Genomic DNA, 25,553 nt, shown 5'->3' with positions numbered 1-25,553 from the left:
CCTTTCACTCTTCACATTGGAGAATTTCTTCTGGGGTCTCCACTTTAGGGATGGGCCCAGAATGACCATCCTTCTTCCTCTGCTTAGCACTGCTTCTGTTTTTCTGGACATCCCCACCTTCCCTCTCTGCTTCCCCCTTCCTCTGCTTTTCAGATTACTTTTGTGTGTTGTCTTCCTTTATTAGGTTATAAAGTCCTTGAGTACAGGGACTTTTCTTTTCTTTTTGCCCGTATTTTTATTCCTCATGCTTAGCGCCGTGCCTGGCACTTAGTAAGCGTTTAATAAATGCTTGTTGTCTGCCTGCCTGTCACATACCAACATATATATTTTACTTCTCATGAGTTCACAAAGTATTTCCCTGAAAGAATGAATATCCTATCATGGTGATTTAATTTATACATTGCCTTTCACTGAAAATATTGGTTAATGATATAGAAAGTTATTACATTGGGTATCATGCCTTATATATAATACTGAATTGCCATGATTTAAGAATAGCTCTTCATCTTTTCACTGATATAAATAATTTCATTTAATGTTTCTTTGTTGACTATGAACATTTTCTCATCTGTATAATCAACCAACTTATACAGTCATATTGTTATTTGTGTGTGTTTCCTAGCTGTTTGTCCCTAAAAACAGGAAATTGCTGCGGCTACATCTGTAGAAATATTTAAGTATCAAGAACTAGAATGGAAATGGATTTAGTATGAAAAAAAATCCTCTTTTCAGTGTAATTTCTTCTATGGACAATGACAAAATGGAAGAGACTGTGAATAGGTAATGACTAATAAACTGAAGCCTGTCCATTTAAATGCCAATAAATCCCAGTACTATCACAACTTTTGAAGGTTAAAATGTCTTTGCTTTCTTGCTAGGCTTTATTTTTAAAACACTAGACTGATGCTATAGCAACTTCTCTTTGAAATATTTCAACTACTTTATATTGATTCTTTCTAATATGACAAGTGATTATAATAGAAGTTACAATCCACAACTCCTTTCTGACAATAATCATGAGAGTGTGAATAGCATTTCTGCCTAATGGCAAGCTGCAGTGACTCAGTCAACATTTATTTCCTATGGGACAGTTAAAAGTGCAAATACAAATGAATTTATGAAACAGATGGACAAGACAGAATGTCAATGATGAGTTTGTAAAATGATGTGAAATGAATATCATAAATAAAAGCATAAAGACCTCAAAATAGTGACTATAACATGGCTGCTAATGGCCAGAGCTGACATGATGGCTGAATGACCTGGGTGAATGCAGCTTAACTAATTTGATTGAAAAAACTACTAGCTCCCATGTTTTGTGGCTGGTTTAGGCACCTCTGTCAGAAGCAGGGATCCATTTAGTATTAGTCTCTGTCATTTGTCTTCAAAAGTTATGGTGGCCTGCAGTGACCTAGTCAGCGACAATTATAAGATCCAACTGGTGATAGTGTGGATAAAACCTTTATTTTTCAGTGCTAATGTTTTGGGTCTTTTTATATATTTGTAAATGAACAACACACAGAAACCTAATGGAATTGCAAAATGAATAATAATTATCTTACTCCAATATATGTGAAATGGAAGACTCTGACACACTTTTATAAGTGATTGCCCTGTGATTTTTCAAAAGGAAGAATCAAATTAGAACTAACTCTATTTCAGGTAATAATTTTCCAAGAACAAATTTGGGAGGGGGAGAGAGATTTATAAGCATTTTATAAATTTACAAGGCTGAACTCAATTTTCAAGCTATACTTGATTCTAAAATTCCATTTTCAATAAAGAATTATTATCATACAAAAACGTACTCCAAAAGGATATGTGGAAACACTGAAAGCTACAGTCATGATGCAATCGGGTATGAAGTTCTGATAAAGAACTACATGATAACTTTTCTGGTTCAGTTTTTTCAGACCAGTGAAGAGAATTAACCATCTGATTAGTCTTGAAGAACTATGAGAGATGAAGACATTACCATGAATTATATTGGGGGTACAAATATTTGTTTTCATCCAAGAAAAAAATGCAATATAAATTGAAGAACTGATGAGATTGTTAATTAGTGAGAATACTAGCTCTTCTTTGAAGTCTTTCCCGATCCTCTCTTTCCTGATCTTGGCCCATTTGAATTTCACAGAGCATACTGCTTACAGCTTTCTGATCCACTTAGCATGTATTTGATTCAATTTTAAAAGTATTTATTAATCACCTAATATATGTCAAGTACTGTGCTAGGGGGTGCAAAGACAAAAGCAGCCCCTATTTTCAAAAGGATTATAGCCTCATCCCCCTCCTGATGGAGAAAGGACATATATAAGCAGATATAAAATATCTGTGTCATTTCCAGGTGATAAAGGGACCAGAACTGGGACAATCTGGACAGTCATTTTGTAGTAGGTGGTGCAAGGGGAACTTTTGAGGGAGTTGGGGGTTTCAAGAGGCAGCAGTGACAAGGGAGAGCATTCTAGGCATGTGGTACAGCCTATGCAAAGGCTTGGAGAAGGGAAGTGGCATGCCATGTATGAAGAAGAGCCAATTTGGCTGGGAAGTGAGTGAGGGGGAGAAATCTGGATTCAGACCGAAAAGGGATTGAAACCAGACTGTGAAGAATTTTTTAAAATGCTAGAGCATCTCTTTGCATTGGTTATCTTTGTGTATGTGTTATATGCCTCCGTTAGATTATAAGCTTCATAAGGACAAAGAGCATGCCTTATTTAAATTTTGTATCTCCTCTAGCATAGCGTTCTACACCCATGCAAAGTTGTAGCAACTGAATTGAATTGTGTGGTGCTTGTTACAGCTCAGTTCTCCACTTGCTATACAACCTACGCACAGACTATTTTCAGCAACGCCGCTGAACTCCTATTATTGGATAAGAAAGCTTGAATAAAGCATCTGACCTAGCCAAAATGTCTGGCTATCAGAAGGAAGCAGGGCCTTTCACATTATCATCTAATATTTGAGTCAGAGAAGACTTTCTTGGATTGTTAATATGAAAAGATGATTCTATCAATAATAACGTTTAGAACTAGAAGTGGTGACCTTCACGGTTGGTATCATTCAAGCCTCTTAGGTCACTGATGAGGAAACGAAGGACCAGGGAGGTAGAGTTCCTCCCTTGTCCTCCAAGTGTTGGAGGCAGGATTCAAACTGAGACGGATGACTTTAAATCTCATGCTCTTAACATTGCTCCCATGCTGTTCTATAATCTTGGTTAACCTCACCAGATAATTTTATTTTGTTGTTAAGATAACTTCAAAGGCAAGTGGATCTCTTCTTTTGGGTTTTTGGGTTATTATTTTGAGATTGTTGCATTAGAATGTAGGCTAAGCCTAGGCATCCAAGCTCTGAAGAGGCAACTGAGCTTCCAGGCCTCTCTCAACACCTCTCACTGAAAGCATATTGATCTCTGTGCTTATGAATATGTATAGATGTGTCAGCATATTTTTATGAGCATATGTTTCACTGTGATTTTCTTGGTTAAGCAGCAGAGAAACACACTGAGATGACTTCTCAGCACTCAAAGTGGTTAGGCTTGAGACTTTTTAAGTGCTTCTGATGTCATTCACAGAAGAAAACTGTTTTTCTCCTGATACTGAAGCCCATTTCATCACAAATGTGATATTGCAGGCTACAGTTTAAGCAAGCAATCTCTCCAGCGGCATTATTATATCAGGGCTTAATGGAGCTTCTCTACTTAATGGGAAAAAAAATTGAATCATAATATTGGATTGATGGGTGACCATGCCTGAAGGTCTCAAGGTCCCTAAATAGAGATTCTAAAAAAACTCACACAATAGTATTTACATTAACATTAAATGCAATCATAATGCAGCAAGGAATCCCATAGCACAGAATCCAAGAGCCTTTAGTCAAAAAGAAAGAAAGAAAATTAACCTCGTGTTTCTAAATGTGAGTGATACTTTTTAGGAAGAAGGAAAATTATAGATAGAACTACTTCATCTGATGGGAAAAAGTTCTATTCCTTTCAGCCACTTGCTATAGATAAAGTCAGTAGAAGTTTTCTCAAATTTGATAATTAATTAGTATGTAATAAATTAAGAGTCTAACCTCCCTGGAGACAGGGATTGTTTGATTTTTTTTTCTCTATCCCCAGCATGGAATATGATATCTTACACAAAGGGATAGGAGTAGGTACTAGAGCTGTGACTTCCTTGGTATAGGGAAACTCTAAGTGACAAATCTCTATCAATATGTTATCACCTTCTCAGCAACTTAAAAGAGCTGGCTAGAACACGGAGAGGCTAGGTAACTTGCTTAAACTACCAGACAATGTGCATCAGAGGTGAGATTTGAACCCTTATATAGGGCAGGTATTTAATAATAGTAATAATAGTAATTATTATTTTACTCAGGATTGGATTAAATGATAAAGTCTTGGGAAGATGTTCATTCTCAGTCTTTTAATTCTTTTTCTTTAGTTAATAGATGAGTTAATGAAAGGCAGTAAGGTATAGGGGTATAAAGTGCTAGTCTTGCAGTAAGAAAGACCTTTGTCCACCTTTTGCTTCTGAGATATCCTTGCTACATGAGCATGAAAAGTCACTTTACCTCTAAGGGCCCCAGAAAACTCTCAAAGACTGTAAGTTACAAGCTAAGTTTCTAATAGGTAGAGGAAATTTTCATAAAGGGAATTCCCCCACAGAGGTGAAAAATCAGAGATCTGAATAGGAAAAAAATATTGTTGATTCTCAAAACTAAAAGGGTGGGGCAATTCAGAGGTTGTTGGGGGCAGGGCATAAGGATATAGGATTCGAGAAATAAACAGATGCTGTAGTGATTATTACCTGATAATTTTTTGACCTGTGTTTCTGTGGAAGAGATGTGGAGTTTGGGGAGTATATTTGCTCTCATCTATTTTGTTCATAAATCAGTTTTTATGACATAATAATGCAATATGATTGTCTTATTGCATTATCACACAATAATACATATAATGCATGTGCTGGGTTTATAGCAAAAACCAGAATTAATAGGATAAATGTGTTTTGCTAATGGCGTGCCAGGAATATGGGGCAAAGTAACATTCTTAAATTTTACAGATGCTGGGCTCAGAACTTCAGCTTAATGGTTTCTGAGAACTGCACCTGATGTTTCTGCCCAGGGTCTTGCTAAGAATGGCCACAGAAGAATTAGACAAGTGAATATGGATGGCATAATACTACTCATCACTATTTCCATAAAACGACTCAAATATAAATCTTACTAAAGTTCAGTCATCCTACAATTAGCAACAGTGACAAGCAAGACAATGCTATTATCTACCACAGAGGCCACAGCCCTGTTGGACGTCACCCAAAATGAGCGTACGGCCCTTTTATTTGCTCACTGGATTAGGATAGAGAAGGTACATGTTTTAAGTCAAAATTAATGAAGTAACTATCTGGTAGATCACCCAATTTCATAAGAAGGACCTTCTCTGATCCTTTTCCTTCCTGTCTTTTCCCTCTGCCCTTCCCCTCCCATACTCACAAGCATACCCTTTGGTCTATTAGGATCTTATATTGGGGTAACTCATATCCTATTTCCTTCCCCAACCCTCTAATCAAATCCTAACTGAATGATATTATATCCATATAAACCCAATCATGAACTGTCACTATTATACTGGACATTGTAATTTAATCGATGATGTAGTTGTTGTTCAGTTATGCCTGACTCTTTGTGACAGCATTTGGGTTTTTCTTGGCAAAGATCATGGAATGGATTTCCAGTTTCTTCTCCAGCTCAATTTACAGATGAGGAAATGGAGGAAAGCAGGGTTAAGTGCCTTGCCCAGAGTCACACAGCTAGTAAGTGTCAGAGGATATATTTGAACTTAGGTCTTCCTCACTCTATCCACTGTGCCACCTAGTTGCCTTATTAATTGATGTTAGATGACTTTGAAATTTATGTGTTAGAATAATAAGTATGTGTTAGATAATAATGACACATGATAATAATTATGTGTTAGAATAATAATCATTCATTTCAACCAGTATCTGTTCATTTAATCAATGGCTTATTCCATTATTAAAATTCATGAAGCAAATGCCCTAAAGTTGATCTTACTTATCATCATTTTGTGTTTCTGTTTTATCACTTTGCATATGCTTCCCTGCCTGGTCTCATCTCTACAGAATAAGATGCTCTCCCAGGATCACTTCTAAACTCACCACCATGCTGCTAACTTATGCCCTCATTGATACCACCTCTCTCAGCCAACTTTCCCCTCTGATTGGAGGGCTGGAGAGCAGGGTACCAAATTCCTCTCAATGCCTTCCTTTATGGAGGGCAACAACTGGACTCAGCTCACTCCATTTTGCATCTGCTGTCCTGTCTGGTTTCCCATCCTCCCTTCATGGCTTCCTTTTGTGTGCTGTCTGCCCCTTGAGATTGTTAGCTCCTCGAGGGCAGTGACTTTCCTTTTATTAGTTATATCCTTAGCACTTAGTATGGTACCTGGCACCTAGTAGGTGTTTAATAAATGTTTATTGGACTAGATTGGATTGAACCTATTACAAGCAAAAAAAGTGAACAAGCCATTGCTTCAATACTGATGGCATGTCTAGGGTTATGTTATTGAGAAGCATTGTAATAATGTGAATAAGGCACTGGACTTAGAATCAGGAAAACCTGGGTTCAAATCCTGCCCTAGATACTTACTAAATTTGTAAACCTGGGCATATACCTTAACCTGTCTGGGCCTTATTTTCTTCATCTGTAAAATAAGGACGTTGGACTTCAGGACCTCTAAGGTCTCTCCCAATTCGACAACTCTGATTCCATAAGCTTTTCTATTAATATTTTCTTACTAGAACCTTTCTGATGGCTTGGTTTGGGCCAGAACCTTATGAAAGAGACATGAATTATTTTTCGAATCATTATTACTAAGCAGTTTTGCTTTATTATTGGACATGAATAATGAAAGTCTTTCTTGTTTCCCTTCTTTTAACTAGCTAGGTTAATTAAGCAAATGATTTACCATTAGGCTAAATAATGTATCTCATAAGTAGCTGAGACAAGGCATACTTACTAGACACCAATAATATTTATTTTAAGAAGTCCCAAAGGTGTTGAAGCAACTTGTTAACTTACTTGTCTCCCTTACTCTTGGAGATGCCAACCAACTTCTCAATGCCTCCAGCATCCCGTAAGGCCTTGGCATTCTCCATATTCTTAGTTATCACTTCATGCAGAGTACAGCAGATGGCAGTAACTGTGTCATCAGACATGGCCTTGCTGGCTGAATTGTTGCTGTTATTCCCTCCCGGAAGCCGATGGACCAGGTCTCTCATGGCGTACTTGCCTTTGGGAAAGAAAAGGAGGGGAGAGGTTGAGATGAAGTCAGAAGGAAAATGACAGTGGTTGAGGTTGGGAGAGGCAAGCCCAAGAAAACACAAAAGACCAAAGATATTTTGTAAGTTTCATATGATAGCATATATTCATTAGGATTATTTTAGATCATGTAAAAAGGATGGTTTTCTTATGTAAGGCAGAGATGCACCTTTCAAAGAAACAAAATCAGAGGAGAGTGAAACATACTCACATATACCAGTTTTTTTTAAACTGTTATTTTATGCCTCAGTACCTTTTCTGAGAGAGATGAAGAAAGGGAACTGAGCAATTACAAAGAGACCATCATTAAAACAGAAAAAAAGTGGTATTTCCCCTAATGAGACCCTTTAGGACAATACAAGGGCTTTGAAGCTTGAAGCCAAAGATAAACAAGTGGACAATCACAAATATTACAGCTACAGTTTCTTTGGAGGAACTCTGGAGAAAGAAAGTGAATAAGCATTTATTAAGCACCTGTTATGTGCCATGCATTGTGCTAAATTCTTTACAAATATTTCATTTTGCAAATATTATTTCATATTAATGACTGATGTAAATGTACTTTCCAAAAACACAATTATACTGCTGTATATCAAGAATGGCTTACTTGACTAAGAAGAGTAGGTCAAAATTTATCAGTAATTTCAACAAAAGGATGGAATTGTGTTGTTTTCAACATTTGAACAGCTAACTCCCTGATAAATAAAACAATTCAACCAACATTCATTAATTGTTTGTTTTGGGCTAGGCAATTGGGGTTAAGTGACTTGCCCAAAGTCACACATCTAGTGTGTCAAGTATCTGAGGTCACATTTGAACTCAGGTCCTCCTGACTCCAGAGCCAGTGTTCTACTCACTGCGCCACCTAGCTGCCCCAAACATTTGTTCATGTTTAATCCATGCAATCATGGTAAGAGATTCAAGATAAAAAAACAAATAGGGCTCTCCATATCTTTGTGAGGTCAGTGATACTATTTTAGGTTTTTCTAAGGATGTACTGTTGTTTTATATGGCAGCATCAAAGCATTTCGTATCGTATTTTTTCTTTTCTCTTTAAGACTGTACATAAAGTTTATAAATGTGATATAAGGTTGTAGACCCATGGATTGTCCCAAGGCCCTTTCTTTCCTCTTTCCTCACTTGACAAGTAGGATCAGTACTTAGAAAGATTTTGTAAGTTTCAGTACTTCATTCCCATGGTCTTTTGGTCAGCAGATAATTTCACAATTTTTTTTAAAGTTACCTTAATCCTCTAGGTAGAAGAGAGAGACAGAACAGTTTTGAACTAATGCCAGAAGCCATTAAAAAAGTATTTGGGAAATCATCCGAGAGATTGACAGATTTTTGAGCACTTGTTATTTCCTATGTGACATACACCAGCACTACAGAATGAAGCAGATTTAGGGGATGTGGGGATTTGTTTGTAGCCAAAGATAAAGTAGCACGGAGATAAAATGGGTATCCAGTGACATGCAGTGATCTGATAGACATCTATGCTCAAAAACATCCCTTCCATTAGCCTACCATGGTCCTTGAAATTCCTGTATTTTCCAGTTCTTTAGATTCTTGTTCAAATAAAACTGCTATCAAATCACCAAAAGAAAAGATAATCCATTAGCCATTAACATTCCAGGGAGAATTATGTACTTGAATTATTTTGCCAATTACCTAGCAAGGACAAGTGAAAATGGAGAGGAAGGCATAGAAAAGGGAGCAGACGATAGGAAAGCAGGTTTCAGTTTGGTGTCTGGAGGCCCTGGAGACCAGGGAATCCCAAGAGGGGTCAAAGTGCCATGGAAAGCATTGTTAAAAAAGAGGAAGGAGGGCAGGGTGATATTTTGAAGAGATCTGGAATAGGGAGCTCTAGGTTCAGGCTTGAAAAAATGATTAGCCATGTAATTATTGGTAAGCCACTGAAACTCTCCATAACCTCTGTTTTCTCATCTGTAAAACAGGAATAATGATATCTGTTTCACCTTTATCACATGGCTGTTGTGAGGAATGTGTTATAAATCTCAACAAACTGCATAAGTATATGTTGTTGGGTTCCTGGTATTGAATAAAAGCAATGGAGGAGTCTGGAAGCTCTTATTTACTCCGTAATTTTGGCCTATGTAATAATAGTATGTTATTATGTAATTTATTATGTAATTGTATAATTTATTATTATCTCTTATTACTATGTAATAATAGTAATAGTTAACATTTATATAGCACTTAGTATGTACTAGACACTATGCTTGGCACTTTACAGTTATTATCTTATTTGATCCTCACAATAACCCAGGGAGGTCGGGCCCCTTATTATAGTCATTTTACAGATGAGGAAACTGAGGCAAACAGTAGTTATGACTTGCCCAGGGTCATTCAGCTAGTAAGTGCCTGGGGCAGGATTTGAATTTGCATCTTTCTAAATCCAGTTCTCTATCCTCTGAATGGCCTAGCTGCCTCTATAGATCTCAGAGAAAATACACAGAATCATAAAACTAGACTCAGAGGTCATCTAGGCCTTATTTGACAGATGAGGAAATAGAGGCCCAGGGACTTGCCCAAAGTCACGTGGCTATTAAGTATTGGAGGGAGGTAAAACTCAGATCCTCTATAGGCTAGTTCTTTACCCACTGAACCTATCCCTCATAGATTCTTATGAAAACAAATTTTAATAGAAATAGAAAGGAGAGGCTACGTATATTAAAGAAACTTTAGTTTCAATGTTCACTTCCGATTAGAAGCTTCGGTTGGCTTATACAATAATCTCTTCATATATTTCAGAGACCAGTATGGTAGAATAGTGGAAAGCTCACTGGACCTGGATTCAAGACCTGGCTCTACCACTTACTAGCTGAGCATGCCTTGAACAAGACATTTAATCTTTCTCAGACTCAGTCTCTTCCTCATTAAAATGGGAAGAATAATACTTCCTGACCTCACAGTGTTGTGAGACTCAATGAGAATGTGAAGAGGCTTCACCAGCTTAATGGGTTTTCATATGAAACATTTAGGATCTTGCAGTTTGCTAGAAAATAAACAGTAATGTTGTTTGGATACTTAAAAAAAACCCGACACAATCCACACAAAATATTTGTAAGTAAGAGCACCTCTCATAATTCATTACATTTACTTGCTCACTACAAAATAGAACAGTGTTCCCCAGCATGTTAAGCTACTTGGACATGTGTGTCCTGTCTTGTCCTGCTGGGTTTTTGAAGGAGGTGCCAGAGGCACAAAAGCTTTGGCAGCTTATGCCAAGCTGGAATAACTTTGAATATAATTGTGGCAAGAGACTATATGTGGTATCTAAGAGGCCCAGCCTCAGTAAATTAGTGCAGAGGGCAGATGGGCCATTAAGTGATATATTCTTTGGTCATTAATATGCAGGATACGCTAACCATTTAACAAATCTGATTCAAATCACATTTTTTGCCTTTATTTGTAGGGGGCACTTGGGCTAGGTATTGGGGTACAACTGATGAAATAATCAGTAAGTCCAGCCATCAAAAAGCATTTAAAGTATACATTTACCAGGTGCCAGGCTCTGTGCTAAGCACATAATATGTGAAATACATAATACAGGATAACAAATGATCTCAAGGAGCTTATATTCCAGTGGGAAGGCAATATAGCAGATTCCCTGTTCTCAAGACTCTTATAGTGCAGTCGAGGAGAAAGGGCATATACACTAATTCCATAAAACATATCAGAATGTGGTAAATGTGTAAGAGAGATGAAGAGAGTGACATGATTGCTTTCAACTAGGGGATCATCAGGGAAAGACTTCAAGGAGGGGGCATCTCAATCAATCACTCAACATTTATTAAGCACTGGGGATACAAAAAAAATGGCAGTCCCCACTCTCCAGGAACTTACTACATAAAGGGAGAGACAACATGCAAACAAATTTATACAAAGCCAGCTATATAGAGGATAAATAGGAAGTAATTAACAGAGGGAAGGCAATAGAATTAAGAAGGGTCAGGGAAGGCTTCAAGTAAAGGAAGGGGCTTTAGTTGGAACTTAAAAGGAAGCCAGGGAGGTCAGTAAGTGGAGTCAAGGAGGGAGAGCCTTTCAGGCATGGGGAACAGCTACAAAAAATTCCCAGAATCCTGAGGTGGATTGTCTTGTCTGGTTCCTGGAAATGCCAGGAGATCAATGTCATTGGACTTAAGGGTGTATTTTGTAAAATAATGTATGGAATGTTAGGAAGGAGCTAGGTTATGAAGGGCTTTGAATGCCAAGCAGAGCATTTGTATTTGTTCCTGGAGGCCATAGGGAGCCATTGGAGTTTATCGGGTAGGGGAGTGACATCTGAGTTAGATTTTAAGGGACAGGATTTCTATAAATGAAGAGAGAGGGAGGACATTCCAGGAATGAAGGATGGAAAACCTAGTAAAAAGTGAGTTGTTTATTTTGGCTGGGCAAAGTGGAAGGATACAGTAAAGGTGTAAAGGTAAGATGTCACTAGATTGTGGAGCACCTTTAATATCAGGCGAAGGAAAATGAATTTTATTTGGTAGGCAACAGGGAGCCATTGAGGCATTCTGAGCAGAAGCATGATCACTCTAATGTTAGTGTATTCCAGCAAGTTCTGTAATTTGGTCTTATTTTCTGTCATTTCTTTCAAGGATGCACTTGCAGTTTTAACTGAGAAAAAAGTGACTTGAAAGTGCCCATACACTTGCTATCCACAGTAAAAATCACAGCATAGTTTTAGAGTTGAAAGGGATCTAAGGGGCATCATTTAATTCCTTTTACAGATGAGGAAGCAGAAAGGAAGAGAGTTTAAGTACCCACAGCTAGTGGGAAAGCAAGAACTAAAATCCTGGTCTCCTGATTCCCCGTCTAGTACCACCAATCACTGGTATTAGTCACTGAACCACCAAATACTTACTCCTTAACAAGGTACTTCAAGCATCATGAGTATTTTCACTCAAACATTGCTCCACACCCACCAGAGCTAGCATTACAAGGTCATCACACATGTCAAAGGTCATGTGAGCTAAGAACTACATGGCCTTTTTGTTGTATCATTAATACATTCAATATTATTAATCCTGACTTTCTCCTTCAAACAGATCAAGCTAAATCTGCCAGCATAGAGACTATTCCTTCTATCAAGATCACAGATTCTCTCTCTTAGCTGCTCAGCTAGTTTTACTGCAGTCATGTCCTCCCACCTGTACCTTCTAATTCTGTCCTTTCAATTTGGTTATGGAATTAAGCAAATGGCAACCTACAGGCAATGGTGGCTTTTCTAAAAAAGATTTTTTTAATGGAATTGGGGCAGTGCCAAACTTACTTCTCTCCATTTTTCTTCTTCCTGCAGTCATATTCTCTTAGCTCCTAAACAGCTGTTTTGAAACTTGACATGTTATACCAAATGAGATAGCATCCTATACTGCTTAATGTATGTGTGTGTGTGTGTGTGTGTGTGTGTGCGCGCGCCGTGAGTGCGGGTGTCTGGGGTGGGGGAGGGTGGTAGTGGAGGAAAGGGAGAGCTCCAGGAGGTAGAGGAGCTGCTCTAGTCAGGTCTGACAGCAGTAAGACACAGAACTATCTTCTTTTGGTTCTGGCCCTTATTCAAGCCTTTGCTTAGCTAGTCTATTTTAACCATACTGCATCTGACAGGAGATGCTGATGTCGAAACCGCTGATAAGAGAGAGATTGAAGAGACTCATTCAGTCTATGATAGGCAAGGAAGTGGGAAACACAAATGGCTTGGCTGAAAGCCTCAGAATGGAATCTATTTCTTTTCACTGACACCACTTAGAAGAGTTTAGAGAAGACACTTGATGCAGGGAGACTCCACTGAGCCCTTTGGTTTATCTATTTATCATTAATTAAATCCGACATGACTCTGGCCAAGACATTCTTTTTGTGAAGCTCAGCACACTCAGAAGAGATGTTATCATTTCCACAGTTCTCTCAATCTACTTCAAGATGACAGTTTTGAGTTATGAGGGAATTGGATGATTGAAGCTCTCTTTTGTCTATTTTCCCCTTGGTCGCTGTTGCCAGGGGAGAAGATAACATTAGGCAGGAGACGCGGTGGTAGGGAGAAGATGAGGAGGTTCAAAACACTTGCTAAAGTTAACTGGTTGATTATATGAACTTCTGTGAGTTTTTGCGGCAAAAAAGTAAGATGATGAAAGGGAATAGCTTATAGACACCAGTTATTTGTGAATAAACATGAATTCTGGGTCCATACTTTATATGTTTCTATTTCATCTGTTTGAACATCTCTTTCAATGTTATCTTCATTATATTGGACATATATAGTACTTCTTTTACATAAATATCTCATATAAAGAGAGGTTAAGGGTAAATTAGTTTCTAGAACAATAAATAATAATGATGATGAAGTATTAGAAAAACCATCTTATAGAAAAGAATGAGACATATCTTGCTTCAAGACAGAAGGAAAAACTAGGAAAATGAACAAACATTTTAGAGATGCATATGTAGGTGCAACATAAGGCAAACCTAGCTAGCAGAGTCCTTCAAAAGAAGCTAAAGCTCAGGTGAAAGAGTTTCTTTTTATGGGTTATGGTTGCAGGTTTATTTTAAATTTTCATGATGCTGGACACAGGTTTTCTGTTTGACTTTTTGTTTTTCCAGGAAAGGATAAAAGGTAAATATACACAATACTCAAATATATGCGAAGCCTTTAACAAAGACCAGAGAGAAAACACACAGCTGAGTGTCACATGTAGACAATGGGATAACCAGATTGACACAGTTCATAGAAGACTTAGATTGGAAAATGACTGAGACAATATTAGCATAATCCCATTTAAGTTAGTTTCTTAATGCCTTTCCCCATCACCTCTGGTAACATGCCAACATTCATACACCAATGTTACTCATTGGTATTAAGTATTTATTGTTATATCCTATCAATTCTTTTGAAATGTTTCAATGAATCAAAAATTAGTCAAATCAACAAAAAGTACAAAGAGAAGTTCTGTATTTGCTATAGTTGGAATTTCCAAGAAATGAACTAAACTGAGGTTCTGGGGGGAACAAATGTGAAAGGCAAAATCGAGAAGAAACATCATGAATTTTCATGTTTGATTGTTTGTAGCTTTTTTTTTGGGGGGGGGGTGTTCCACTTCTATGATTTTCACCAGTATGGAAGTTTCCCACTGTAAAAATTGCTTCCACTGGTACACATTAGCAACTCCTCTATAACTTATAGTCTTAGAGAGTTGCCTGGGGGCGTGGAGAGGTTGTTGATTTCCCAGTATGTTATCAAAGGCAGGATTAGAATCCATATCTTTCTGATTCTGAATCTGGTGGGCTATCCACTATACTGTCCTGTCTCTGTAGCTATGTATATGAATGTATATTTAATAATAGGTAACATTTATGCAGAACTTCAAGGTTTGCAAAGTGCTTTACAAATATTATTTCATTTTACTTTCACAACAACTCTGGGAGATAGGTGCTATTATTACCCTCATTCTAAAGACTAAGAAATTGAGGCTGAAAGGTTAAGTGAATTAGGGTCACACAGTTAGGAAATTTCTCAGGCAAGATTTGAACTTGGGTATTCTGGACTGCAGGTACATCACTCTAGTCATTGTACCAACTAGTTGCCTATTTAAAAAGAAAGGCTTGCTTACATATTCACACACATATGTAAACACACATATGATGTATATGTTATATATATGTATATATATACACACATATATATATGTTATATATATGTGTGTATATTTCTATATATACGTATATACAGACAGTATGTATTTATTGATATTAAGTCATTTTTCACTTGTGTCTCACTCTTTGTGACCCCATTTGGCATTTTCTTGGCAAAGATACTAAAATGGTTTGCCATTTCCTTTTCCAGACGTGGAAATTGAGATAAACACGGTTATGAGACTTGCCCAGGGTCACTTGCCCATGTAATTAGTAAGTGTCTGAGGCCAAATTTGGACTCAGGAAGATGAGTCTTCCTCCAATGCAGATCCAGCACTCTATCCACTGTGTCACCTAGCCGTCCATATCGTATGTATGTATGTATTTACATATACACAATAGATGCATATGTACATACACAATTTTTAACAGAAATGGAGGTGTTTATTACATATGAGCAGAGTTTATTTACTCACATTAGAATAAGAACTAGTGGTACTTATCTATATGGACACAAAGAAGATTTAAGTACCCACTAACCAACTGAAATGGAATTATGCCAAATAGGATTACTCAGTACAGTCTCTCTTCCTCTAAAGGGATATTATTCTAAAATTAAATGGTCTAGTCTAGTCTATCAACATGGAAAGCAAAAAAATAAAAAAAACCCCAAAACCCACCACTTTTTCCAAAACTCCGGGATCTTATAAAAAGGAATCCTGGGAAATTCACTGAGCAGTTGAACATCCAGTTCAATGTTAAGAAATTCTCACAATGCTAGAAGTTGCCAAAATGGATTAAAGTAGTGAATGGTAATATGGGCAGGAGATTTTCTGAGCTATATGTATAAATATACACTTATATAAAACAATTCTAAAAAAAATAACTTTAGCTAATTTTAGCAGTTTTTGTGAAGCACCTCTGTGAACAAGAAATAAATTGATTTTTGAGTAGTATTGAATATGAGCACAGCACCTCATTTGATACATTTTAAGAGGATTTAAATAATTTGATTAAAAACCAAGCATGACACACAAAAATAATAATCTCATTTCATTGCCCAATTTTAGTGGAAAAGAAATGAGTGAAAAATTTAAGCCTACTGAATCTAGCTTGAGGGCAAAATCATAGGAAAGAAATTACTTTTATGGCAAGATTTCTAGCTGGAGAATGTCCCAAGATACTTCTCTTATGGTGATATTTTCAGCAAGAAAAAGGTGCAGCATATCTGAGATAGGACTAGGTCAGTATTTTCATAGGAAAAGTTTATTTTCAGGAATGAGAACTGAAAAAGGCCGCCTGACCCTAAGTTATTGGACAGAGAATAACAGTAACATCTTGGTTAATCAAAGTCATTTGGGAGCGAACTAACATTCTGTCCTCTTTTGCTGCCAGCTCAGTTTCCTTGACCCCCATATCTTTTTTCGTTCTTGTTTTTGTTTTATGACCAGATACTATACATTCCTTTGAGACTTCTCTGAGAACGGCTGAAAAGCCCTATCCCAATGTGTAGCACATGTTACTTTATATAAATCACTCCTACATTTGAATGGTATTTTCATGAAATAAATGTCTTTGTGTATGTGTGTGTGCTTGTGTGCATTCTAATCCTTCATAAATGCATGAATAAAAATGGGGTAAAGAATTTTACCAAGAAATGTTCTTTTCAGATATATAAACAAGAGAGTAGAGAACAAATGGTGATGAAGAGGCAGGATATGCTTCACTTCTGTTGCATGCAGACCGATCTTGTATTCAACATTCCCTAACCATTGCCTTTTACCTTTATTAATGGATTTTTTTGTATAATTTAGTTACACTCAGCAAGTTTCCTTCCTTTAGGATGCAATTTCTATCGCTATAATAGAAGAGATCTACTTTTCTGATAAGGATAACTAAAGCAATTAGCAGTAACACACTTGGACTCCTGGAGACTGGCCATTTGCCCCTGCTGTAGGTCATCTCAGTGACAGGAATACTTCATTATGAGATATGTGTCAGCATGGATCTATCACCAGGAAAATGGCTCTTGCAAAGAAAAACAAAATCAGATAGCAATGTTCACTTTCTTGCCCTAGAGACAGAACTTCCTCTTTGTAGCAAATATGGGAATCCTCAGATATTGATTTAGCTCAGGGGACATATTTAAATCAATATGAATTAAGAACTATTTTTAAGTGGTAGAACTTTGGGTAGTAGAGAGATGTGTTAGCATAATAATAATCACAATAATGTAAGGAGAGCTTGGTTCTATAGTAAGATAATAAAATCAGGAGAAGAATGTGTTAATAATCATAATTTTTCCCCTCCACTTTTAGAGTTATAGAATTTTTGCAAAGTGTTTATGTTTCATTTAAATTCTACCTAATGGAATTAAAGGACCAATAACGAATAAAGGTAGGAGGGTGGTATAGAGGGAAAGGAGGCTGGTTTCACAGTCACAAAAAACTATGTTCAAGTAGAGATCTAGGCCCAAGTCCTACCTTGGATACATACTGGCTATGTAATCCAGGGAAAGCCATGTGACTTCTCAGGACACCAGGCAACTTTCTGAGATGATGGGGTACAGAAGAGATGCCCAATATCACTATTAGAGAGAATTTCCTCACTGAGAATTCTCTACACCTTAATGAAATCATAGATCTCGACCTCCTAATACCAAAGACTAGACAAGGAACTTATAAAGCATTTAGTACTTTAAAAAGTCATTTTCATATGCATTATGTAATTTTATAGGAACACATCTAATATAAAGTATATATAGATCAAGAGAATTTCTGTGTAATGTTCTATCTTTGAAGAATGCAAATAAATTTTAGAAATTCTTCTCCCCCTCCCCCCACTATCTAAAATTGTTCTTTTGCTGATAAGGCCTCACTTAAAAAAATTAAAATTTTAAACTTAAATTTTATTTTTATTCACAATTTTATGAACACCAAAAAGGAGAACATTTCCATATACAAAGTAAAACAGAGAAAGATGACTCTGTGTGGAAACAAATTTCAAATTTAAAATATTCACTAGCTGTGGAATGAATCTTAACTTCTCTGAAGCTCTTTGAGGCTAGGAACTATTTCACTGTATCTTTGTGTCTAGCACAGTGCCTGGCACAGGGTAGTTGATTAATAAATGTTTGTTTATTTGTGAATACGGGCCTAATAATATTACACTGTCTACTTCATGGGGTTGTTGTAAAGAAAGTGACTTGTAAATGATAAAGTACTGAATGTATTATTATCTATGATTGACACAGAGGTTATATGGAGGAAGGGAGAAGAGGAGAGAAAGAAGGGGAGATGAACAGGGAGGGAGAAAGTGAGGAAAAGGAGAGGAGAGAGAAAGTGGGGGAGAGAAAGAGAGAATGAAGGAGAAAGGAGAGACAGAGGAGTGGAGCTGGGGGGAGGGAGAGAGGGAAAAAGAGAGGGAGGGAGAGAAAGAGAGAAAGGGAGAGGGAGAAAGAGAGAAACAAGCTGGTGTTCAGGAGGAAGATTGTGAAAAATCAAGCCACAAGGTTTTAAAGAAAGGTTAGGGACTATAAAAGGGTCTTTCTGAATCATCATTCAGAAACTTTTTGATTTAAATATTAGTATAATATAACAAAAAGTACTGCCTTGATTATTGAAAAAGGGGAGGTTAGAAACAACTGGACTGTGTGTTTCTAGAGCTGGTTACTGGCAAGAGTACCTACACTACTCACCAATAAAAGCACTTGGTTGTCTTGGACTGGCTCATCTCTATAGACACCTCTCTTGTTGTGGTAAAGTTATAATGAAATATGGCCAATAGCAAAGGAGAGCTTGATCAAGAAGATCCCCAGGATGTCAGATAAGAAGCACTCTTTCTCTTGTTAAAGGTAAACCTTATAGTGGTACTTCCTGACTATTTTGACTGCCCCAGGGATCCTAGAGGCTGATAAAAGCTTATCTGCTTTTGCCTTATTCTGGCCAGAACCAGGTTTCCACATGACTTTTTGGGCTGCCTGCCTTCTGGCTATCCTTATCCCTCTTCCCATTAGAATGTGGACCTTATTCCTGGGACCCTATGGTCTGATATATTGAGTTTTTGCTTTAAAGACCTTGCCCAGAACCAGACCACCCCATCCCTTCTAGTTCCCTTACCTGTGTTGCCCTTCCCTAAAATAATATAAACTCCATGAAGGTGGAATTCTCTTTATTTGTATTCCCAGGACTTAGCACTGTGTAAGCAATTAAATGTGCTTCCTTCCCTTCCCCCTTTCCTTCTCTCCTTCCTTCCAAAAAATATCAGAAAGAGGCTGTTGTTTAGGAGAACACATTCTGAAGTTTTCTTTAAAAAATCGATTAGAAGCATTTGACTTCTACCTTCCACATAATTTACATTTGTGATAAGTCTGAATAAGTCTCAACAGCCGGCAGGAAGGTCTAACATAAGTTTCCCAACAGAAGATGGGGATAGGACAGCTGCCTCCGCCCCTGCAGGTAACTTATCTCTGTGACAATCTGCTTTCTCATAAACAATAAGTTACACTGATGGAAAATCCATTGCCTCTGGGAAGATTGTTTCTCAGCAGTGTCACCTTCAAAAATGAACAAATCCCATGTGCTGGCTCCGACATCAGCCAAATTTTACTAAAGGTATGTATACTGTTGTATGACTAATCAGAATGAGAACTGTAATATCTACAATGATAACTCTAAGATACTGTCAGGGAGCTTACACATAGTATAATAATAATTATTTGATTCTTGAGGTCACAACATGCCTGGCCATGTATAAAACACAGGGGAAAAAATCTTAAGAGTTTTTATTGTCTCAAGGAATCTTACCCTTATTGTAGCAGGCAAATATAAAAAGGACCTTCTTGGTTCACATCTCCCGTCTTTAAAAATGGTTAGAAAATTGTGGCTATATTCAGAAAGAATAAAACACTGACTCTTGGCTTTGGGGGCTAATGCTGAGGCTTGTTGTATTTAGGTGTCAGCCAGAATTTATTAGCAAAATATCTATTACATAAAATATAATGTTCATAGAGAAGCCATTATTTTCATTGATAAGCTACTAGTGCCTAGTCAAATTGGCTGCCTGTGTTCCAACATCTTTACTGGAAAACAGAAGGAAGAAAACTCAGTCATGGTTAGGATAAGCCTAGATAAGCTAAAAAATATCTAAGGTCACCCACTGGCTCTGTTTTTGATCATACAAGCATGGGCAAGGCTATGCTAGTAAGGGAATGGAAAGGAACTGGGTATAACAACCTGGGACCCCTGAGAGAAATGTAGATGCCACTACTGTTCCTCACCATAGTCATCTTTTTATTGTCTCTTTCTTCCTCCCTCTTCTCAGAATTTTTTACTATCTCAATTGATATCCTCTTTCTAATTGTTCATTTTCCTCCCCCTTTGCTTATGCCTTTTTGGGGTCCACAAATACCAACTTTCTCTCTAAAGCTGGAGTTCTTAACCATTTATTTGCCATAGACTTTGAATGGCAGCCTACAAGATCGCATGGAAGTAGGAGTCAGGGTAAGATCAGGAAATAGCTTGTAGCCCAGCTTAGCTGGACTGTAATCTGGGAGGAAGGCATGACGTAAAACGAGACTGAAAAGAGCCTGAAGTCGGCTTGTGGAAGGCCTTCAATATCAGGCCAAAGAGTCATTATACTACTATCCTAGAGGTCTAGTATTGAGCCTAAATCAAGAAACAACTAAATCTTTTTTTTAGCAGGAAAGTGACATGGTTACACTTAATCATAACAAAGAGTATTTAGGCCACTAGGTAAAAGATGAGAGACAGGAATAAAAAGATGAAACCAGGTAAAAGGAGAGAGACAGAAGGCAGAGAGACTAGTTAGAAGGCTATTTCAATAATCTAAGAAAGAAAAGTTAAGGATTTGGACTATGGTGCCTATAGAACCCTTCTCAGAATAATGTTTTAAAATGCATAAAATACATAGGATTACAAAAGGAAACCAATCATATCAAGTAAAGATGGAATTTTTACACACCCAAGTTCACAGATCCCTTGAAAACTATGGGGTCCATGGAGCCCAGGTTAAAGAATTCCTGCTCTATAGGCACACAGCATGTTGTCTGTCAGTATGTGATGGTCACATATGGCATTCAAGTATAGCAACAACAAATCAAATCAATTAAGTGCATATACTGGATACTGATGTACAAGGATATAAAAAAAAATGACACAGCATCTGTCCTTAAGGTGCTTAAAGACTAATGAGGGGTGGGGGAGGAATCCAACACATTCACAAATATGAATAATGCAGAGGAGAGTGGGAGGTGGCAAAGGAAAGCTCCAATGCCATATTTCACTCTATTTTGCATTATGCATATATCAATAGTTGGAGGATCCAAAGGTAGCACCTGAGTTGGGCTGTGGAAGATGAGAAGGAATTCAGCAGTTGAAGGAGAGCAGGGAATACATTTTAAGCATGGGGGACAGAGTGCAAGATTGCATAGAAGTAGGATTCAGAGTAAAGTCAGGAAATAGCTGGTAGCCCAGCTCGGCTGGATTGTAAACTGGGTAAAAGAGGGAGGCATAATGTAAAATGAGACTGAAAAGAGCCTGAAATCAGATTGCGGAAGGCCTTCGATACCAAGCTAAGGAGATTCTATTCTAGAGGTCTAGTATTGAGCCTAAATCAAGAAACCATTGAATATTTTTTGAGCAGTAGAGTGATATGGCTACCCTTAATCATAACAAAGAATATTTAGGCCACCGGGTAAAAGATGAGAGACAGGAAAAAAAAAAAGATGAGAGCCAGGTAAAAGGAGAAAGACAGAAGCCAGAGAGACTAACTAAAAGGCTATTTCAATAATCTAGGAAAGAAAAGTTAAGGATTTGGACTATTGTGGTGCCTTCTTGTGCAGGGAGGAGACAGGTGTGAGAGATGTTGTGCTGGTGGCGTCACATGGTGTTGAGAGGAAAGAGTTCTTGAGGGCAGAGACTGTTTTGTGCCTCTTTTTCTGTTCTGACTGCTTAGCACCATGCCTTGCACATTGTAAGGGGCTTAATAGATTGATTGTTGATTGATTGATAACTGAGGCTTTAAGTCTAAGTGACTGAGTCAGAGCAGAAATAGTGATGTGATGACTCTTTTGGTAAATAATTTAGTTTTCTTTTGAGACCTACTTGTATGTCTCTATTTCATAAATACCCACTAAATAGTGAAGACTTCATTAAAATAACGTGGTATATATAGAAAAAAGAGAATGGCACTTGGAAGAAGACCTGGTTCCTATATGTAATAGCTGTATGACCCTGGGCAAGCCACTTAACTTCTTTGAGATTCAGTTTATTCATCAGTAAAATGGATATGGTCCATGCATCACATGCCTCAGAGAGCTACAGAGAATAAATGGCTTTATAAATCTTGAAGTGTTCTATAATGTGAGAAACGTGGTTTTGGCGATCACTGGACTTCCTAGGCAGGGCCAAAGTCCTGAAGAAGAACCCTGTGATAATCCCTAGGGAAGGCTGTACAGACCACAGGACTCCCAGAGGAAGCCCAAGTGGTAGCCATCCCTTAATCTGTGGGGATCACAGGGCCTCCTAGGGGTCAGACCCTAAGGAAGACCCAAGTGATGGCCCCTTAGGATGGCAGTAAGATCACAAGGCTCCCGAGACAGGGCCGGAAGTCCCATGTGATGTCCCCTTAAGAAGGCCGTGCAGACCACAGGGTTCCCCAAGGGAATCCAGAGTGGTAGCCCTCTTAACACCACAGTGGGGATCACAGGACACCCCAAGACAAGATCCAGGAGTAAGCCTGGCGAGCTTCCGCTGCCTGTTGCTTCCCTTCACTTGACCTTAGGAAAATCCATGTGATTTGCCCACTCACACCCAAAGAATTCAGGACCAGAGTGGGCAGAGGAAGGCATTTTATTACGCTCCCCAGGAGAGCGGGTGCAGTGCTCGCGGGAACACTCACACTGATACAGCTGCAGGAGCAGGGGTAACCATTCCCTCCACTCCTGCTAGAGTCATGGTTAGTTTACAATCTTTGTTTTTTACATAGTTTTCCTAGGTTATATAGTTTATATAAATAGGATAATAAGGATACAGAAGCAAAAGTGAAGTTAATTAGATTTTCCTTGTCTCAGTTTAGGATTAAACTATATTCTTTTACTTGCCCTACTTTCCCTCTTTAACATATGCAAATGATGCAAATCAGTAGGCCTGGATTCTTGACCAAGACCAGACCCTAGACAAGCTTGAACTGGTTCAAATGGGTTTGGCCTCTCTAATTCCCCAGACTGCCTTCTCAAAAAGTATGCACATGCATACAAGCCTCTGACCTCTCACCTGACCGACCTTGAGGCCTGGTCTCTGCTAAAGCTGGGGTGGGGGAGGGTGGGGAAGCACACCTTTAGTTCTGTGGAAACAAAACTCCTCCTCCCATTTCTTACATATAAGTAAGTTGTTATTATAGCTCACTGGCTCTCTATATGTTCAGGAACTGAGAACCTGAGCAGTAAATTTCTTTTATAAGTCCTTATTGGGAATATGGAATTTTTACCATCAAGAAAAACCTGAAAATAAAGTTCCAGATTCTGTCTAGCTCCTCTCTACTGAGTTATTCTCATGAATTTCAAGAGGATTAATTATGCTTCCTTTCATTAATGCATATTTAGTAGTTTCCCAGGAAACAAGTAAAATATCAGAGTTTTAATCCTGAAAATTAAAGACTACTTAGATACCACACAAAGGCTACTAAACAGAAAGATAAATATATGACTAAAGACAGAAGAAAAAAAGGGCAACTTTTTATAGCAGTGGTTTTCAAAACTACTTGTCTCAGGACCCCTTTTCACTCTTAAAAATTAATGAGGACCCCTAAAGATCTCTCATTTAGGTGGTTATATCTATCAATATTTACCATATTATAAATTAAAATGTCTTAGCATTATTATAAAAAGTTTTGATTTTGCAGATCCCTGAAAGGAAGAGAAATACCCAGAAGCCTCTGGACTATACTTTGAGAATGTGTACTTATGGAATTTGAAATCTGAAGATTTGAGATTCCTATTCCACAGGAATAAAAGCTTGTGCTTATATGGCAGAGGATGAAGGAGAGATAAGAGAAATGAATGAGGAGAGTTTGCTTATGTCTTAAGTAGTTAAAGGACTGTCATAGAAGGAGGGATTGAGTGTATTCTGCTTGGCCCTATGGGGCACAGAAAACTTTCTAACAATTGCAGCTATCTGAGAATAGAACGGGCTGCCTTTGGAGGTAATGCAGTCCACCTCACTTGAGGTCTTCAAAGTCTGGGTGATCATTCATCAGGTATGTTGTAAAGATTTCTGTTTAGGTACCAGTTAGACTACATGGCTTTTGAGGTCCATTCCAGTTCTGTGTATCTGATTTTGTAGCAGAGAGGGAATGATGGAAGGAAGTTTCCTGGAGGAGTTGGGAAGGGCTGGAATCAAAGACACAAATAAGGAGGGGGGGGGGACATTGGCAAAGAGACAGGCCACCTCTTCTGCCAAGATTGGAGCCAAGAGAACAGAGCTGGATGGGGGTGGGATGGAGCCAACATAGAGAAGTTTTGAGGAGAGGAATAAAGGAGAAGAGGAAGCTCCTGTCAAATGCCCTTGATCTTTTCAGTAAAGTAGAAGGTGAGGTAATTTGGCAGAAGGATTAAGAAGATGTCTTAAGGAGGAAGAAGAAGGTTTGGAGCAGTAGCTGCAGGAGAGGGTGATAGAGAACCAAAAGGAAGAATATAAGAACTGCAGTGCATTTGGAAAGGCCCATTCAATGTTAAATGCTAGAAGTGTAATATTATAAGTACATATCTTCTTAAATTATTAAAAGTTCATAGTTCAGAGAAGATTTTGGAAGAGATTACTCTTAAAAACTACATGATTCTTATACAAATGAAAAACATTTTATTATTTAAATGCCATTTTTCATTGTCTGGAATTACATTAGTCATAAGAAGCAAACCTCTGAATATATCTTAACCTTGTTCTCAAATATTAAATTGCTCACATTTGAACAGACAAACATGAGAGAATATAAAACTACTTATAAATCTGGACTACACAAAATAAAATTACTCATTTACACAATATACCCTTGAACCTTTTCCTTTCTCCTCCATTCTCCAATTCTCTACATCCTCTCATTCATGATTTTGTTGTAACCTAACTCTGTGTTATTTGGGTGTCTCAGAATGAGGTGATTTTCATACAAAATTAACATTTTAACTTTTGTCCTTTGGTAAGATAAGCAAAATCAAAGGGATTCAACATGTTTCAAAGGCTTAGTATAGATTGTGTACTCAACATCTCAATAAATATTAATTTGTTCTGTTTTAATACAGATACAATGAAATTTAAAAGCATATAATTATCCATCTTGCAATCACTGATTTTCAAATGTACAAAAGGATCAAGCTACACTATAAAAATAGTCAGCTTTTTTAACAGAGCAGTAAGATGTTTCCTTAAAAAAAACCTATTCTTTGAAAACATGCTTTATTTAGAGCTGTAAATTAGCTTTGGATATTAGTTATTCCTAATCCTAACATTATTATTATTTTTTAAAATTTCTACTATCAACATCCAAGCTTAAGTATA

At 37.6% G+C, this 25,553-nt stretch overlaps 1 protein-coding gene across 1 annotated transcript in view; it reads right to left on the bottom strand.

Moving 5' to 3' along the window:
- Positions 1 to 25,553, bottom strand: part of CTNND2 (catenin delta 2) — a 339,842-nt gene that overhangs the window by 65,829 nt on the left and 248,460 nt on the right. The window contains exon 9 of the mRNA XM_036745439.1: positions 7,099 to 7,309. Coding sequence (XP_036601334.1) covers positions 7,099 to 7,309 — 211 coding nt within the window. The remainder of the gene's footprint in view (positions 1 to 7,098; positions 7,310 to 25,553) is intronic.

This window comes from Trichosurus vulpecula, chromosome 1 (genome assembly GCF_011100635.1).
Source record: "Trichosurus vulpecula isolate mTriVul1 chromosome 1, mTriVul1.pri, whole genome shotgun sequence".
Classification (NCBI taxonomy): Eukaryota; Metazoa; Chordata; class Mammalia; order Diprotodontia; family Phalangeridae; genus Trichosurus; species Trichosurus vulpecula.
The sequence above is the reverse complement of the archived record's forward strand: the minus strand, read 5'-3'. Positions and strand labels throughout refer to the sequence as shown.